Consider the following 17,160-nt stretch of genomic DNA (forward strand, 5'->3'; position numbering starts at 1 on the left):
GTCTTTTATCGCGCCCTAGGAACAGCTAGTTCCTTCTTCTTGGGAATTTTTTTTATCTGGTCTTATCTTAAAATATTATACAGTTGTTGTTTGTGGTGACTTCAATATTCAAGTTGACAACTCTTCTAATAATCATGTTACAGAATTTTTAAACTCTTTAGGAACTCTCTACGTCCCAAGTGTTCACATGTGTTCAGTGAGCATTGCCATTAAGTTTTATACTCTTTTTAATTCTTTGGACGTAGCATTCCTTGACTCCACCTGCACTGATGAAACGGTTGATTCTTTTAACTTACTTTGCGTGTCAACCTTAGACCGTATATAGCTACTTTAAGAAACCAATCTGATCCATTGACCAGGAAGCAACCATGGATTCATGAGAATATATGAAATTGTAAACGAGTATGTAGAAGGGCTTAAGCGTAAATGGAAGCAATCTGGCCTTACAGTACATTTTGTTATAATAAAAGAAAAACTTATTACTTTTCAATAGAATAATGAAGGATGCCAGAGCCTCTGACTTCTCACAACTCATCTATGCCAATCGTTAAAATCCCAGATATCTATTTCATACTGTTGATAGGCTGGTTAACCCTAATGCAACCGCAAGGGGGCACAAGCCAGTGTCTTCTTGTGCCAGTCCCAAGTCTGGATAAATGCAGAGGGTTGTGGCAGGAAGGGCATCCGACGTAAAACACATGCCAAATCAAACATGCGAATCGTGACAAAGACTTCCATACCGGATCGGTCGGGGCCCGGGTTAACAACGACCGCCACCGGTGCTGTTGACCTACAGGGTACCGGTGGAAATTGGACTACTGTTGGTCGAAGACGAAGAAGAAGAGGAGGAAGGTGTGTTCGTAGGCAGAGAGAGAAGAGGAAAGCTAAGAATCTAGGACTGACAGTAGGGACTTTGAATGTTGGTACTATGACAGGGAAGGCTAGGGAGTTGATCGACATGATGCAGAGAAGGAAGGTGGACATACTGTGTGTCCAGGAGACCAGGTGGAAAGGTAGCAAGGCTAGAAGCTTAGGAGCAGGGTTTAAGTTGTTTTACCATGGGTCAGATAGGAAGAGAAATGGAGTAGGAGTTATATTGAAAGAGGATTTTGTGAGGAATGTTCTAGAGGTGAAAAGAGTATCAGACAGGTTGATGAGTCTGAAGCTGGAAGTTGAAGGGGTGATGTTCAATGTTGTGAGTGGTTATGCCCCACAGGTAGGATGTGAGTTAGAAGAGAAGGAGAAATTCTGGAGTGAGTTAGATGAAGTGATGCAGAGCATCCCCAGAGGTGAGAGAGTTGTCATTGGTGCAGATTTCAATGGGCATGTAGGTGAAGGGAACAGAGGTGATGAGACTGTTATGGGCAGGTTTGGTGTTCAGGACAGGAACGCAGAAGGTCAGATGGTGGTTGACTTTGCAAAGAGGATGGAAATGGCTGTAGTAAACACTTTCTTTCAGAAGAGGCAGGAACATAGGGTGACGTACAAGAGCGGAGGGATAAGCACTCAGGTAGACTACATCTTGTGTAGACGTTGTAATCTGAAAGAGATCAGTGACTGTAAAGCATTGGTAGGGGAGAGTGTAGCCAGACAACACAGGATGGTGGTGTGTAAAATGATGCTGGTGGTGAGGAAGATAAGGAGGACTAAGGCAGAGCAGAGGACGAAGTGGTGGAAGTTGAAAAAGGAAGAATGTCGTTTAGTTTTCAGGGAGGAGCTGAGACAGACTCTGGGTGGTTTGGAGGTGCTTCCAGATGACTGGACTACTACAGCTAATTTGATCAGGGAGACAGGTAGGAGGGTACTCGGTGTGTCATCTGGAAAGAGGAAAGCGGACAAGGAGACTTGGTGGTGGAACGAGGAAGTTCAGGAGTGTATACAGAGAAAGAGGTTAGCTAAGAAGAAGTGGGACACTGAGAGGACTGAAGAGAGTAGACAGGAGTACAGGGAGATACAGCGTAAGGTGAAGATAGAGGTGGCAAAGGCCAAACAAAGAGCATATGAGGACTTGTATGCTAGGTTGGGCACTAAAGAGGGAGAGGTGGATTTGTACAGGTTGGCAAGACAAAGAGATAGAGATAGAAAGGATGTGCAGCAGGTTAGGGTGATTAAAGATAAGGATGGAAATGTATTGACAGGTGCCAGGAGTGTGATGGGAAGATGGAAGGAGTACTTTGAAGAGTTGATGAACGAGGAAAATGAAAGGGAACGAAGAGTAGAAGAGGTGACTGGTGTGGAGCAGGAAGTAGCAAAGATTAGTAAGAGTGAAGTGAGGAGGACATTGAAGAGGATGAAGAGCGGAAAAGCAGTTGGTCCTGATGACATACCTGTGGAGGTATGGAAGTGTCTAGGAGAGGTGGCAGTAGAGTTTTTGACTAGTTTGTTTAACAAGATCTTGGAGAGTGAGAGGATGCCAGAGGACTGGAGGAAAAGTGTACTGGTACCAATTTTTAAGAACAAGGGAGATGTGCAGAGCTGTGGCAACTACAGAGGAATAAAGCTGATGAGTCACACAATGAAGTTGTGGGAAAGAGTAGTGGAAGCTCGGCTAAGGGCAGAGGTGAACATTTGTGAGCAGCAATATGGTTTCATGCCTAGAAAGAGTACAACAGATGCAGTATTTGCTTTGAGGACGCTGATGGAGAAGTACAGAGAGGGTCATAGGGAGTTGCATTGTGTCTTCGTAGATTTAGAAAAAGCGTATGACAGGGTGCCGAGAGAGGAGCTGTGGTATTGTATGAGGACGTCTGGAGTGGCAGAGAAGTATGTTAGAGTGGTGCAGGACATGTATGAGAGCTGTAAGACAGTGGTGAGGTGTGCTGTAGGTGTGACAGAGGAGTTTAAGGTGGAGGTGGGTCTGCATCAAGGATCGGCTTTGAGCCCCTTCTTGTTTGCTCTGGTGATGGACAGACTGACAGATGAGGTTAGACAAGAATCTCCCTGGACTATGATGTTTGCAGATGACATTGTTATTTGTAGTGAGAGCAGGGAGCAGGTGGAGGAAAATCTAGAGAGGTGGAGGTCTGCTCTGGAAAACAGAGGAATGAAGCTTAGCCGCAGCAAGACAGAATACATGTGTGTCAATGAGAGGGACCCAGGTGGAATGGTGAGGTTACAGGGAGCAGAGGTGAAGAAGGTGCAGGACTTTAAGTACTTAGGGTCAACGGTTCAGAGCAACGGTGAGTGTGGAAAAGAGGTGAAGAGGCGAGTGCAGGCAGGTTGGAACGGGTGGAGAAAAGTGTCAGGTGTGTTGTGTGATAAAAGAGTATCAGCGAGAATGAAAGGAAAGGTGTTCAAGACGGTGGTGAGACCAGCAATGTTGTTCGGCTTAGAGACAGTGGCACTGAAGAAAAGACAGGAGGCAGAGCTGGAGGTAGCAGAGCTTAAGATGTTGAGGTTCTCTTTGGGAGTGACGAGGATGGACAGGATCAGGAATGAGTACATCAGAGGGACAGCTCATGTTAGATGTTTTGGAGATAAAGTCAGAGAGGCCAGATTGAGGTGGTTTGGACATGTTCAGAGGAGAAACTGTGAATATATCGGTAGAAGGATGCTGAGGTTGGAGCTGCCAGGCAGGAGGTCTAGAGGAAGACCAAAGAGGAGATTTATGGATGTAGTGAGGGAGGACATGAAGTTAGTTTGTGTGAGTGAAGAGGATGCAGAGGATAGAGTTAGATGGAGGCACATGATTCGCTGTGGCGACCCCTGAAAGGGAGCAGCCGAAAGGAAAAGAAGAAGAAGATAGGCTGGTTAACCCTCTACCCCCTCATGCCTCTGCCAATGGTGTTGCTGATTGCAATATGTTTTTATCACATTTTGTTTCCAAAGTGGAGAAAATTAGGGGTGGTATCACTCAAAATCCTTAATTTATGGATTTGTTCTCCTTATTGGAGCTCCCTGAATTATTTCTCTCCCGTTACGCTGTCTAACCTACTTGATACAATATCTCATATGAAAGCATCAAATAGTCCATTATTCCAACAAATTTTTTACTGGAAGTGTTGCATAGCACGATATTTGCTTATCATATTGAACAAATCACTGAGTACTGGTTGTTTCCCTGATTATTTCAAAGTTGCCTGCATACAGCGCATTTTAAAGAAACCTGGTGTTAATCCTTCTATCCTGGACAGCTACTGCCCCCTTTCCAAATTGCCATTTTTCTACAAAATTCTAGAAAAATTGGTCTCACAGCAGTTGCTGACAGTTTTGGAAATAAATAACAGTACATTTTAAATGATGCTTAGACTATTATTCATGCTTTATCTTCTCTTGTCTAGATTATTGAAATAGCCTATTTTCCTCACTTCACCAAAAAGACTTGAAACGCCTACAAATTGAACTCAGCAGCTAGGCTCCTGACTTGAACCGGGAAGTTCAGCCACATTCCTCCTTGTCATGCATCTCTACATTGGCTCCCTGTTCATCTTAGGATACATTTTAAGATTTTACTGATTACTTATAAAGCACTGAATGGTTTAGCGCCATTCTATGTTTCTGATCTTTTAATTCTAATATATGCCATTACGGAACTTTAGATCATCAGACAGTGGATTGTTGTCTTTTCCAACTTCCCAGTTAAAAAACCAAGGGGGATAGAGCATTTTCAATCATGGCTCCAAAAGTGTGAAATGACCTGCCTGAGAAAATCAGGCTGTCTGACTCAGTGTCGTCATTTAAGTCTCGTCTGAAAAGGCAGTGGTGGATGGAAAGCAAAAAACAGCAATGCATGGGAAAGCTAAATAGGCCATGAAGAGAGCATGGATGAAATCCACAAAGAGCAGAAAAGTTCTTACAAAATTGTGATACATGGAAAAAGTATATTCATATCTCAGACATTTCACATCACTGTGTTTAATGCAGATTAATAGTAGTTTCTTGTGTTTAAATTATGCCAATAAAACTGGTTTCAGGATGTTACTACTTCAAAATTTAGATAATTTTATAAATTAATTACTTTGTAATATGACCAAAGGAAAAAAACAAATGTCACAAAGGTTAAAAAATGTAAAAGGAGGTTCAAATTGAAACCTTTATCTTTAATTATCACCCTTGTATCTGTCTGCCACCATTGGCAGAGAGTAGCCTAAGTAACCCAGCTAACAGTCGACAAATTACAACTGTGTAAAAACTAAGCACAAACTCCATGAATGCATTAGTCGTAATCACTGCAGGATACGGTGTCCATTGTCCCTCTTGCCTCAAAGTGTTCAAAATAATTAAAATAATCTGATGATAGGGGTAGTTTTGGAAGTGTCCACTAGAGCTCAGACGTCTGACAAATGTACGCAAATGTGGTCCCCATACAGAAAACCATTGTAGTTTGAAATGTGGTAACGTGCCATCATTGAGGTTTATAATGGTGCCAAACAATAAAGGGGAGGCTACTGTAGCATTCTTGCATCAAAGGCAGCTTAGTCATCCTCAGCTAAAATTGGGATAGTTTTTGTTGTTAGAAGCCAGACAGGACAGTTCTAGCATCAAACAGAAGTCAACACTAAGTTGTTTTCACTTGACCTGCCTTTTGCGAGCCAGGATGAAAGGAGTAAAGGTGGAGAAGATGTTCAAGTTAGTGAACCTGAGGCTAATGGAAAAATAGAATTTAGGTTTTGATATTTGACTGAGTTTTGGACAGTGATGTGCATTGCCATCAGCTTTTCCATGTGACAATAAATGTGACCTACAGATAAAACACAAACTGTTCTTTCTTTTATATCGACTTGTTACAAAATACATGTTTCTGGGACCAATCTAGGTCACACTGGTGTAAAAAGTGGTTGTGGAAAAACAATGATAAACAAGGATAAACAAAGTAAGGAGCACCAACAACAAAAGCTCGAATGTTAGCAAAAAAAACATGTTTGTTCTTTGGTTTCAAAAATGAATGTTAAGTATGTAATGTTTACTTGGAAGAGGCAAAAACTACTGTCTGTTAATTACAACTGTATTTCTCTCCATGTTTTTTCTCTCCACCTAGAGTCAGGCCATGCGTATTGTTCGGACAGTCGGCCAGGCCTTTGAGGTTTGTCATAAACTGAGTCTGCAGCACACACAGCAGAATGCAGATGGACAGGAGGACTGCCACAGTGAAAAGAATGGTGACTCTTCTGCTGCAGGTACATAAAAATACACAAAACCTGTACCTGTTACACCTATGTGTGTGTTGTGTAAATGTTTAGTACTACTGTTTTTCCCCTAACAAGCTCATGATAATGATCCAATTATTTATCGTCAGTAAATGTAGTGACCTGCACTCACTGCTTTTTCACTTCTACATTACAACTTTGTATAGTCAAAGGGCAGCAAACAGACAGAAAAGCTACAGAGGGCAGTAAATGTTTTTGGTTTTGTTTAATTTATCTAATATAACTTTGAAACATGACTTGAAGTCATAATGTTTTTTCTTGGTGGAGACAATTTTTTATTGCAAGTAGTTTCATATATATATAGAATAATATCTAGGAACCTTTCTTTCACAAAACACAGCAGTTGATTCAACGGAAGTAAACACAATGGGCCATACATGCTTTTTTTTTTAGAATGAACACAATCACTCATGGGTGGAGTTGATCCAACACATCAGGGTTTAGTGCGTCAGTGTGATGAGTGCTGAAGGAGGCAAAGTACAATTATGTCTGTTAGGAATTAAACAAAACACAACAGTGAAAAGGCATTAGATAGTAGTTTTGTAGTTTTAAACTACAATTTTAAAAATGTATAAATATTTTATATAATATTTTTCAGGGTATGCTCCGTTGATTTACACTGGGTGTACCTTTAAAGTTCTTTAAAGAAGTTTGTGTTCTGATCAATTATTACCAGTTGTCTCAATACCAATATGAAGATATCCCGATATGTCAAGAGATGGAAATTCTCTCCCATACCATGATCCAAGAGTAGTGTTAAAGACAGGCAAGATGTATTTTTATAGGTTGTTCAAGTTCAAATAAGGTTGAATACTCCTTTAAAGAATTAGTTGGACGAGTGTAGAAAAGTAGGACAGGAAGGAAGTTTGCTTTCCAGGAAGAAGCAGCCAGGATTCATCTGCCCCTGTGTAAATAAGGTTTCTGCCCAGTGGAAGTGTGGAGCGTGGTGTTAACCTTTTTTTGAAATAATAAGATAACTAAATGAGGAAGGAATACTTTAAGAAAACTAAACTGTATCAAGACCATGGTAGAAATTTAAAATACAGTCCAAAAATAATGTAAAACTGAAGTCTTGTCAACACCTTCCTTAGATTCCTTAGTGTGCACAAGCACCTACACACTTCTCACACAAACTGTCCTCAAACTGTGCTATACACATCCCAAAAACAAACACGTGCTTATTCCTGCCTGCACTGTGCCCAAGTTGGCAGGCAGGAGAAGTTGATGCTGGAGTGAATGTCACGGATGAGTCAATCCAAATAAAGACCGCACTGCAAAACAACACTGGTGGGCTGAGCTACTTTTATCCAGTGCATCCTGCCTGAACATGAAGGGCTTCACTGCAGCCCAGGAACACGTAGTTCTGAGTGGGATCTTCGAGGACAGCCATGGGGATTCAGTAGTTGGAAGAGTTCACACAGTCCTTTCACACCATCGCTCCAGTCATTGCAGCAGCCAGTGCATGTTTGCTTTAACCACCTGGTTCTGAGAGCAGGGGTGTAATATCTCCACATAAGCTCTTTCTCACATGCTGATGAGTGCAGAGATCATCCACATACTGTAACTGTACACTGTAAACTCAGGCATGTGCACAGACTTTCAAACACCCGCATTCATGGTGTGTTAAGCGACACAAGGGCCATCGAGCACAGCCAATGAGCTTATCTAGAGAACTAATTATTATTGCAATGAGAGGAGAAGGGATAGAAAGAATAGGAGAAGGCGCATTAAAGAAAAAGAAAGCTGCAAGACAGGACAGATAGAGGGTAGGACTAAGACGAAAGGGATAGAAGAAATGGAGACGTGCATTATAGAGGAGTGGGAATGGGGAACTCTGGCAATGAGCAGAAAGCACAGAGCAACTGATGCTTTCTGCACAGAACAATGTGCAGCTTTAGAAACAAACATGAAAATGATGCATCTTTACAGTTCACATTAACGTGAATGCATGTGTACTGGTATTAGAAACTGAATTTAATAGTAATTTTCAGCATAGTTTAAATGTTTTTTGCTTTTGACAAGTTTTCATCATTAATGTTTTCTTTAAACTACAATGGGAATCATCTGTAGAAACAAAGCATGGTGGGAAGTAAATGCTAAATGGTCTGCAATTATTTAGCGCTTTTCTACCTTACTGGTACCCAAAGTGCTTCAGAATGCTTCTCATTCACACGCTGACACTCAGACCAATGAAGGAGCTGTTATGCTGCTGAACTTGACTGAACTCTTAGACATAATTTATTCTGCTCATAATTTAAAGTTAGGATTTCAACTTACAACTCTCATTTTTGCATATGCATGTTCTGACAAGAAAAACTGAAATTTTTAGTTTTTAAATACCTTCAATTACGTAGGGTATTTTTGAGAAAACATTCACTGATTTAACGAACTCATTGGATGATGATCAAAAACAATTTAGAGAGGTCTCAGGGAATCACAAGACAAACTACTGAACATAAAAATGACTTCATTCCAACAGTACCTGAATGTTAATTAGTAATAATACATATCTTAGATGCACACCACATAACACTGATTTGTTTGTCTTTTTATGTATTTGTTGCAAGACGCCCCCTTTCTTTTCTGCTACCATTCCTGTCTACTTGGATGAATAACTTTCTAATAAAATCTGAATTGCTAATAGGAAAAAGCAATTATAAATAACGTTTCTTGTTTTCAAACAGAAGCTGCATTCTTGTGTTGTGTCAGATCCAACCTGAGAATGCATTTGAGGGCCAGGAATGGGTGCAGTCAAACAGGAAAAGGAACAGGCTCATGCTTCCAGCTCAGAGTATGAGGAAGGGCAGGACTGCACATGAAAAGAGAGGAAGAGGAGTGGTAATGGAGGAATAGATGAGGGTAGTGGTGCCAGCAGGTTATCAAGGGGGGAGGAGAGGGACAACTGTGCCTGAGCCAGATTGTTGGAAATGAGATTTAAGTGGAGGGGGAGGATAGCACTAATAGCTGGGTACACAGGTGGAAGAAGTTAAGTATAAATGGAAGCAGAGAAAAATGGGGATAAAGGTAGAGGTTGCAGCAAGAGCAGCAATGAAGATGGAGAGTGAAGGGCAAAGGAAATTTGGAGGAAAGAAGCAAACAGAAAAATACACTGAACACAGCGTTGTCATGATACAATCTGACATCCCCTAAAACTTAAAAAAATGGCACTGATGGTGGTGAGGTTATGGAACAAAGTGCACACATTAGTCAAGTGAAGTGTGTGTTAATCTTGTGTCCTGCTAAAACATTTCAATCATAATTGAAATTGTGAAAAGTTCAGCAAACATGACTGGATTTTTCTGTAGCATTTTTTGAAACTGAACTTACAAGCTAATTTAGTCAAAACTCGGAACTTGCCAAATATAAATACAAAGGAGTGTCTTTTTAGTTTAAAAAAAATGTTTTGAATATCTCCAAGATCACAGTTTGATTTAAGGAGAGGGGAAAGCAAAAACACAGTGTTTGCGCTGAATGCCTTTGTTTTATTCTGCTTCGATTTTTTTTTTCCCTCATACACAGTATGTATACACAATATGCAAAATTCCTGATCACCATTGTTACTTATATTTGCTTCAGTGAATTGTGTCCAATTTGGACCACATTGTTCCTCTAAAAATGCATTAACAGGGAGGGGAATGCCATTTAAAAAGTCAAAGAACAAAATGGCAACTTCCAGAAAGCAGGATAGGGCTAGCAGCATTGTGTTATATTGATTTAGGTTTATAGCCCTTTGTGTGGTTATGTGACCATTATCTTCAGCATTTACTTGCTTAAGAATTTATTCAGTTAATAAAGCATAGAGTAACAGATTTGTTAAACTACGCCTGTGTCTAGGATACTGACTGAAGTACATTTATGTGTGTCTGCCCATGTGTGTGTGTGTGTGTGTGTATACATGCTCATGCCTACATGTGTGTATGAAGGCGTGCGTGCTTATCCACCTGTGTGTGTATGTACTTTCCTCGGCTCAGCTCGGGAGCTAACAGGCGCAGAGAAGGCGGCGACCATTACTGAGGAAACGGACATCGATGCTGAGGAGGCAAATCAGGTGGCAGCAGAAGAGGAGTTAAATCTCAATAGAGGAGTAACCGATCTGGACGCGACAGCTAAGACACCAGAACTGAATTGGACAGAAAACAAGGTAAATTACCCCACTTGTGTGGGATTGTAGCAGAGGTCTGTGTTTTTAGTCATTACTGTCCAGTACTTACTCGTTAAAATGATGAACATCACCTGTCGCAAACGAACATTAAATCTCTTAGTATCTAAGTGACTTGTTTGCTCTGACCGGAGCCAAAGAGTGTTTCTAAGTCTAGATAGATCACTCTGTAACACCAATGTACAACCACCAAGAGAAATGATGCTGTGTCTACACCAAAAGATGTGTGTGTCACACAACAAACTCAATCCTAATTTAATACATTTAGTTGTTTATGTTAAGTGTGTTGGCTTGGGTGTCACTGACCAAGAAAGTGTTTTTATTTTTTATTTTTTTATGCATCTATGGTCATTAATGGTGCAAAGTGAAGTAAACACAGCTAAACCAAATAAGCTAGCTTCTGTTTTTACATCAGTGCTACTACTATACGTGTACTCATAGGTGTGAAAGTGTGAAAACACTGGAAACTACATGTGTAGGCCAACATTATTTTATTCCACTGCTGCTAACATTTGCCTAGTTTGAATACATTTAATAAACTTTTACTTGCTTTTGATTCCCCCCTTTTACATGCATGTTTAAAAGTGTTCTAATAGAAACCAATAATGAATATAAACCAAAATATTTTAATGCAGACTGATGTTGCAGGTATTACTAGAATCATATCAAATCATATAGCTGAGATTGTACTTTAGTTCCACTGTGAATCTCATGCTTTAGAGCAGTTTTATATATATTGAGATAAATGTCTATAAATGTGTGTATCGTGATATATCACAATAATGGTTAATGCCCAGCTCTACTGAACAGAATAAACACTTATAGTGTGTAGATTTTTAATTAACTTTAAAGGTTAAATATAAACCTTCTTTCAGGCACAGCCGGTCACCTGTTTCCATCTCAGTCTGTCCTTCTGCATCTTCCTCTGTCACACCTACATCTCACATGTCTTCTTTCACGTCATCCTTGAATGTCCTCCGCTGTCTTACTCTTCTCCTCCTTTCCAACACCACCATCCAACATTCTTGTACTGATGTATACCCTGTGTCCCTTCCCTACACATGCCCAATCCATTTTCTCTCACTTTATCTCCAAGCCGTCCCACCTGTGCTGTCCCTCATATTACTCCTAGTCTTGACCATCCTTGTCACTCCCATCATTAACTATGCCACCTCTAGCTGTTGGTGGTTAAATATAAGGGTTAAATATAAATATCAGATCAGTATCTGAAATGCATCCGGCATAAAAACTGCCAAATCAACAGACGAAAAACGATCCACTGTGGCGACCCTGAACTCACGGGATAAGCCAAAAGGACAACAAAAAACAAACAAAGAAACAAACAAAAACAAATCTGTATCTGCAGATTCCTAATATTAAAATGTTAGCATAAGGGCCCAGAAATCTGTAACTGGCCACCACTAGTTTTATTAGTCATGATCTAGCTGTAACGCAGTTGGTAAGGCAGTCGTCCACGGACCACAGGGTCAGTGGTTCTATCCTCTATCCTAGCCATGTGTCGAAGAGACCCTGGGCAAGACACTGACCCCCAAGTTCCTCCCGGTGGGTCAGGTAAGCGCCCTGCTTTTGATAAAGTGCCATGGATATTTTTGGACAAAGTTTTTATGTGCCAATATGCTTTTGTTTCTTTATTGTGAGCTCAGTGGTAAAGACATGAATAGCAAAAAAATTAAACCAAATAACAAAAATGAATTGAATTCTCTGGCACAGTTAAAGCAAACATATTATTATTATTGTTGGACATATTGATATTCAGGTTAGGAATCAGAAAAAAGGATGGCTAGAATAGTTTTTCTGCATCTAAATCAGTTCATGTTAAGTGTTGGAAACATTGCAGGAAATCAAATATATCAACCTTCACTTCAGGGTTTGGGCTAGCGGTGGATATAAAAGCTTTACACAAGCTGTCTAGTTTTTTGATCCTGAAACTGTAATATTTACAAGATTTCCCTAAAGCAAAAAATGTTTAACTTTGAATTTTGAATTTATGTGCTTGTATTAACCACAAGTAAATTTGAGTTGGTGCTAAGTCTGTCTTTATAGACAACATGTCCGTGGAAATATCTCTCTCTGCCAATATCTTATTTCCATTCAGAAGCTGTCAGCAGCATGTTGGCAGCTGAGCTCTAAGACTGCTATGCTCGTCATTCAGTTCATGTATTTGTGTTTGTGTGGCCTCATGGTGATAGAAATTTGATACAGCTCAGTCAGACCGTCTGCTCTCTGGCCTGTGGAAACTCACCACCAGCAGTCTATGTATAACCAGAGAAATGCTCTTTGGCCGATCTATAGATGTATGAGCATGGCTGCTCAATATTATCTACAGTAGTATACAGGGGTGTAATGGTGTTTTTAATTGAGGCAGTAGTGCAAAAACAACACTGCAAGATGAGGTGTAGACTGATGTTTCTTATACTGCTGTTTGTTTGTTTTTTTTGTTTTTTTGCCTAGTTCCTGTCTGTGCTGACACAGACAGGAGTAGTGAATAGGGATTAAAAATAATGGAATGGATGGAATGTATTTTTCAGTTCAAATACTTTTCATAGTTTTCATAGATGCAACCTTGTCTCTAAACAGTTACTTTTCCCTAAGTTTGTAAAACCTTATTCAATATCTGCAATTTACTGTGCTCTTGGCTAAACCTTTAATAACATTTATGCAGGGAAAGGTTATGGTCTTGAATAGATATTTGCAAATGTCAACCAAGAATTAGTCATAGCGCAGCATGCAGGATACTCACCCCCCTTCGGGGTGGTCTGTCTCCTTCCTTTAAGCTCCGGTCCTCTACCAGACGCCTGGGAGCTTGAGTCTTACAGAATAAGGTGTTGGGGAGCCTGGGCACCCTGATGAGAAGTGGGTCATAGGAACTCTCTCCCAGTCTCACTTTTGGGGTCAAAGCCCCCAGTGTCCCATTACCACAGGGACCCCTTGTGCCTTCACCTTCCACATGTTTTCTAACTCAAAACATTTTTCGTGTTCCTTCTTCCTGATATTGCTACATCTACCACTACGGCCTTGTTCTTCTGTTTGTCCACCAATGTGACGGCCCTCTGTGTCCATGAGTTGCTTTGTGTTGTATTTGCAGTTAGCTGGAGGTAGAGCCAATTAAGGTGGTTGAGTGCACCAGTGCCCATTGTCCTACTTCCTATAAATCCCCAGCCTTCCTCAGAGACTAGAAGCTTTCTGGCTTGCTCTCTCTCGCACATAATTCGTTTGAATTGTAATCTTTTTTTTGTGTCATATTTCACTTATCCATGCACGCGTACTCATCACTGATTGGACTGATCATTATTTTAGGTCATTTCCTGCTTGTTAAGTTTATGTATTATATTTTTGCTACAATAAATTCCTTATTTCGCCCTTCACCTTGCATACTCATTTTCTTTTGTCATGGCTGTTGAGCCAGGTCATGACAGCCACTACTATCTACAGTTGTTTTTACATTATTAGTTTGTCAATTTGTATCTGGAAGTCCCACTGGGCCCTAGCTCTGTCATTCTGAACCACCTTTGGAGGTATGTCCCGTTTTCACTTTGAGACTTCCAGCCTGTACCCAGTACAGATGTTTTTGTACCCTATGTAGGGCACTTTGTTATGGCATTCCATGTATGCCTTGCCTGCTAACATCTTGCACCTCATCGTTATATGCTGCATTGTCTCAGGAGCATCTTTGCACAGCCCCCACCTGGAGTTCTGCCTGGTATGGTAGACCCTGGCCTATACTGATCTTGTACTTGGAGCCTGTTCCTGTGCTGCTAGGATTAGTGCCTCTGTACTGTCTTTCAAATCCTTTGTCTACCCACTGGTAGAATGTATCGATATCAGCCACTGCTGGTGGTACATACCGTGCAGAGGTTTGTCCTTCCATGAGCGCTCCTGCTCTTCTTTCCTTAACTCCTTTGATTCCTGCTGCATGAGGTATTCATAAAGCACGTCATCACTTGGGGCCATCTTCCTGATGTATTCATGGATTTTTGTTGTTTTATCCTTGATAGTGGCTCTGGCCCCCACTAATTCTCAGCCTCCTTCCTTTCACTTAGTGCACAGTCTAAGGATGCTGAATGTCTCAGGATGGGTTAATAGCTTGGACCCTATATATATCCTTTTATGATATAGAGAAAATGCAGCCAGGCAAATCAGTTTGACCTTGTTTTGAGTTTTCTTTCTATGGAACAGATATCAGTTTTGTAGTTTTTGATAGTATTTGGGTAAGTGTCTTGCCCAAGGACACTTTGAAATGTAGTCGGGACCGGGTATCGTACCACTGACCTTAACAACAGACCTATAGCCGCCCCCTATAAGGTGTGTGTACAGAGGAACTGCTTGGATTTGAACCCAGGATCTCCTTTTTACAAGACAGGCGCTTTGACTAACAAAGCCACAGCACCTAACCTAACAGCAAATGGGCCCACAGATTAAAATATTGTTTGAATGAATAAAGTGGCAGGAATCTCAACCTTGCTGTTTCTATTTATCTCAGAGGGTATATCTGTGAGAACAATCAGGAAAATGTTTTGTTTAATCTCTTTCCCCAGATTCAGATCTGGACTATTTATGCACTCTATTGTCTTTATTAATGGTAAACATTAACAAGGCAAGCTGTCCATGAAAGAGTTGATGAAATTTATCAGGACCCAAATGCAAGTGTTATTGTACCTAGGCCCCAGACTTGGTGAAGAAAACCTGTTTACTCACCACATAGAGACTTGCCAAAGCAGGACTTTGAGACCCATCCTGGGAATTAACTCAAGAGTTTCAAAACTGTGCCATTCAGCTGTTTAACAGCCCTCGGATCCCATTAATTTACATTCACTGATTGAAAGCAACATGGCGTGAAATCACTGAAACAATGGGCCCTTGGCAATGACTTTTATTCTAAGGTCATTCGAATTGTGTATGGTTGTTTGTGTACCTGCTTTTGTGAATATACTGTTTCTTGTTAATATTTTTCTTCACATTAGTGACAGCTTGAAAGATTAAATGGAACGTGCAGGGAGAAGTGAGTGAGGTAATGTTGAATTAGATGCATGCTCCATGTTAATACGTATGTGCATGCATTTTTATCACACTAATGCGTGTGTATGTTCAGGAGTGGAAGGATTTGATTCCCTACGTTGTTTCTCCTGAAGCGCATGAAAGGGAAAGCAGCCTGTAAGTTCACTTTCTTTCAGTCAGCTTCTGTTAGACTGACACACCTCTTTGCAGGTAGGAGTGATGTGTTCCTTAGGACTCAAAGAGCACACATCACTCTTACCTTGGGATTTATGTCCATTAGGTTGAGTGCAGTCGGGTTTTTTGTGAGAGGTGCTCATCAAATATTTCATTAAAAAGTAAAAAGACTGCTTAGGACACAAAATGTCAGGATTGTTTCAAAGCCTCATAACAGAATCCTTTTTTATACATCAGTCTGATGTTCTTGTTTAATAGTAGATCAGTGCAATAGTTTAAGCTTTGTTTTCTTTGTGTATGTACTAGATGTGAAGAGAAAAGGAATGCATTTGTTCATGTGTAAACAAGCACTTTGATAGAAGTTTTGCTTGCTTTGACACTGTAACATGTTATTCAGGTGTAAACACTCCAATGTCAACACTCTTACTTTATTTTCTTTTTTTAAACTTCTCATCCTATCATTCGTCTGGCTCACTTGGTCCAGACCTGAAATTACTAGCAGAGCCTACAGATTGTTAAATGGCATTACCAGGTTTAAGGGGCTCCTTGGCCAGAGCAACACTTTGATACTGTTAACATTTACTTTTAGAAAGTCACAGAACATAATAATAAACCAGGTCCAGTCTAAATTTTTATTTTACTAAAAGTTCCAAGTGCAATTTACTAAAGTCCAAAAGAATGTCCCGCACTGTTAAAACTTAGGCACACATTGCTTTTATCCAATGAGACTTTAACATTATGAGTTCTGTTTTAACACAGATGATCACTCACCTGGCCTCAGGACAATGCAATGGTGGCATGAATATTGGGTTAGGAAAGGAGGAGAAATGGGGAGAAGTAAGGAGAAAGTACGGTAGGGTGCGACAACTGTGTCATTTATTTTTCTCTGTGTGACATGGAAATGAATGCCTTAATGCACATCATGCACACATCAGTCTAGAAGAGTAGTTTCATAACCAAGGCTGACAAAGGCTTTGGCACGGGACAACTTCCTAAAAAGCAATCTATATATTTTACTGTTTCCTCAAAGAAATTGCAGCATCTAAGCAAAATTCAGGAAACAATGTATATGGAGAAAGAGGACCTATGAACCTAGAAGAAAAACTAGGAGAAAAAAAAGTATTCTGAGCAAAAGTATACATTTGAATATAACCTAATATTGTTAAAGCTTAGAGAGATAATGTTCCACTCGTTGCTCATTTCTTTTCTTTCCACTCCCCAACTGGTTCCCCAACTGGTCATGGCCGATGGCCCCCCACTCTTTGTTGGGTTTGCTCTACATGTCTGTATAATATTGACTTTATCATGTAAAGTGCCTTAATATGACTTTGTTGTGAATTTGTGCTATATAATGGTGCTCCACATCTGCTTCAACACAAAAACTCACCTAGGGCGCCAACAAGCTTCCCGACAAAGTAGCTGTATTTTATTTTTCAAATGTAGCTGGAGATTGCTAGCTTAGTTTTAGCACAGCTATAATGTGTGTGTTTCGATCAATCAGAGAAAGACGTGATGTTTGGAGCTGCATTAGTACTTTAAGTGTCCCGCAGCGTCTGCTTTTCTTTTAACCTGGCTACAAATTAAACACTGACTACAAATGTTACAAATGGACTGTTGTGCAAAAGACATTGACCTCAAGACTTCAAGAACATTGAAGTAATTTTT

General features: G+C 40.4%; 1 protein-coding gene across 6 annotated transcripts in view; it reads left to right on the forward strand.

The window, feature by feature from the left end:
- LOC137131342 (carboxyl-terminal PDZ ligand of neuronal nitric oxide synthase protein-like) overlaps positions 1-17,160 on the forward strand; it is a 142,970-nt gene that overhangs the window by 83,492 nt on the left and 42,318 nt on the right. For 4 of the 6 annotated variants that reach the window (XM_067512460.1, XM_067512455.1, XM_067512458.1 and 1 more), the window contains 2 exons: positions 5,978-6,116; positions 10,070-10,287. In XM_067512460.1, coding sequence (XP_067368561.1) covers positions 5,978-6,116; positions 10,070-10,287 — 357 coding nt within the window. The remainder of the gene's footprint in view (positions 1-5,977; positions 6,117-10,069; positions 10,288-17,160) is intronic. The other 2 variants (XM_067512456.1, XM_067512459.1) reach the window with 1 other exon arrangement.

Source organism: Channa argus, chromosome 8, assembly GCF_033026475.1.
Source record: "Channa argus isolate prfri chromosome 8, Channa argus male v1.0, whole genome shotgun sequence".
In the NCBI taxonomy this organism is placed as follows: domain Eukaryota; kingdom Metazoa; phylum Chordata; class Actinopteri; order Anabantiformes; family Channidae; genus Channa; species Channa argus.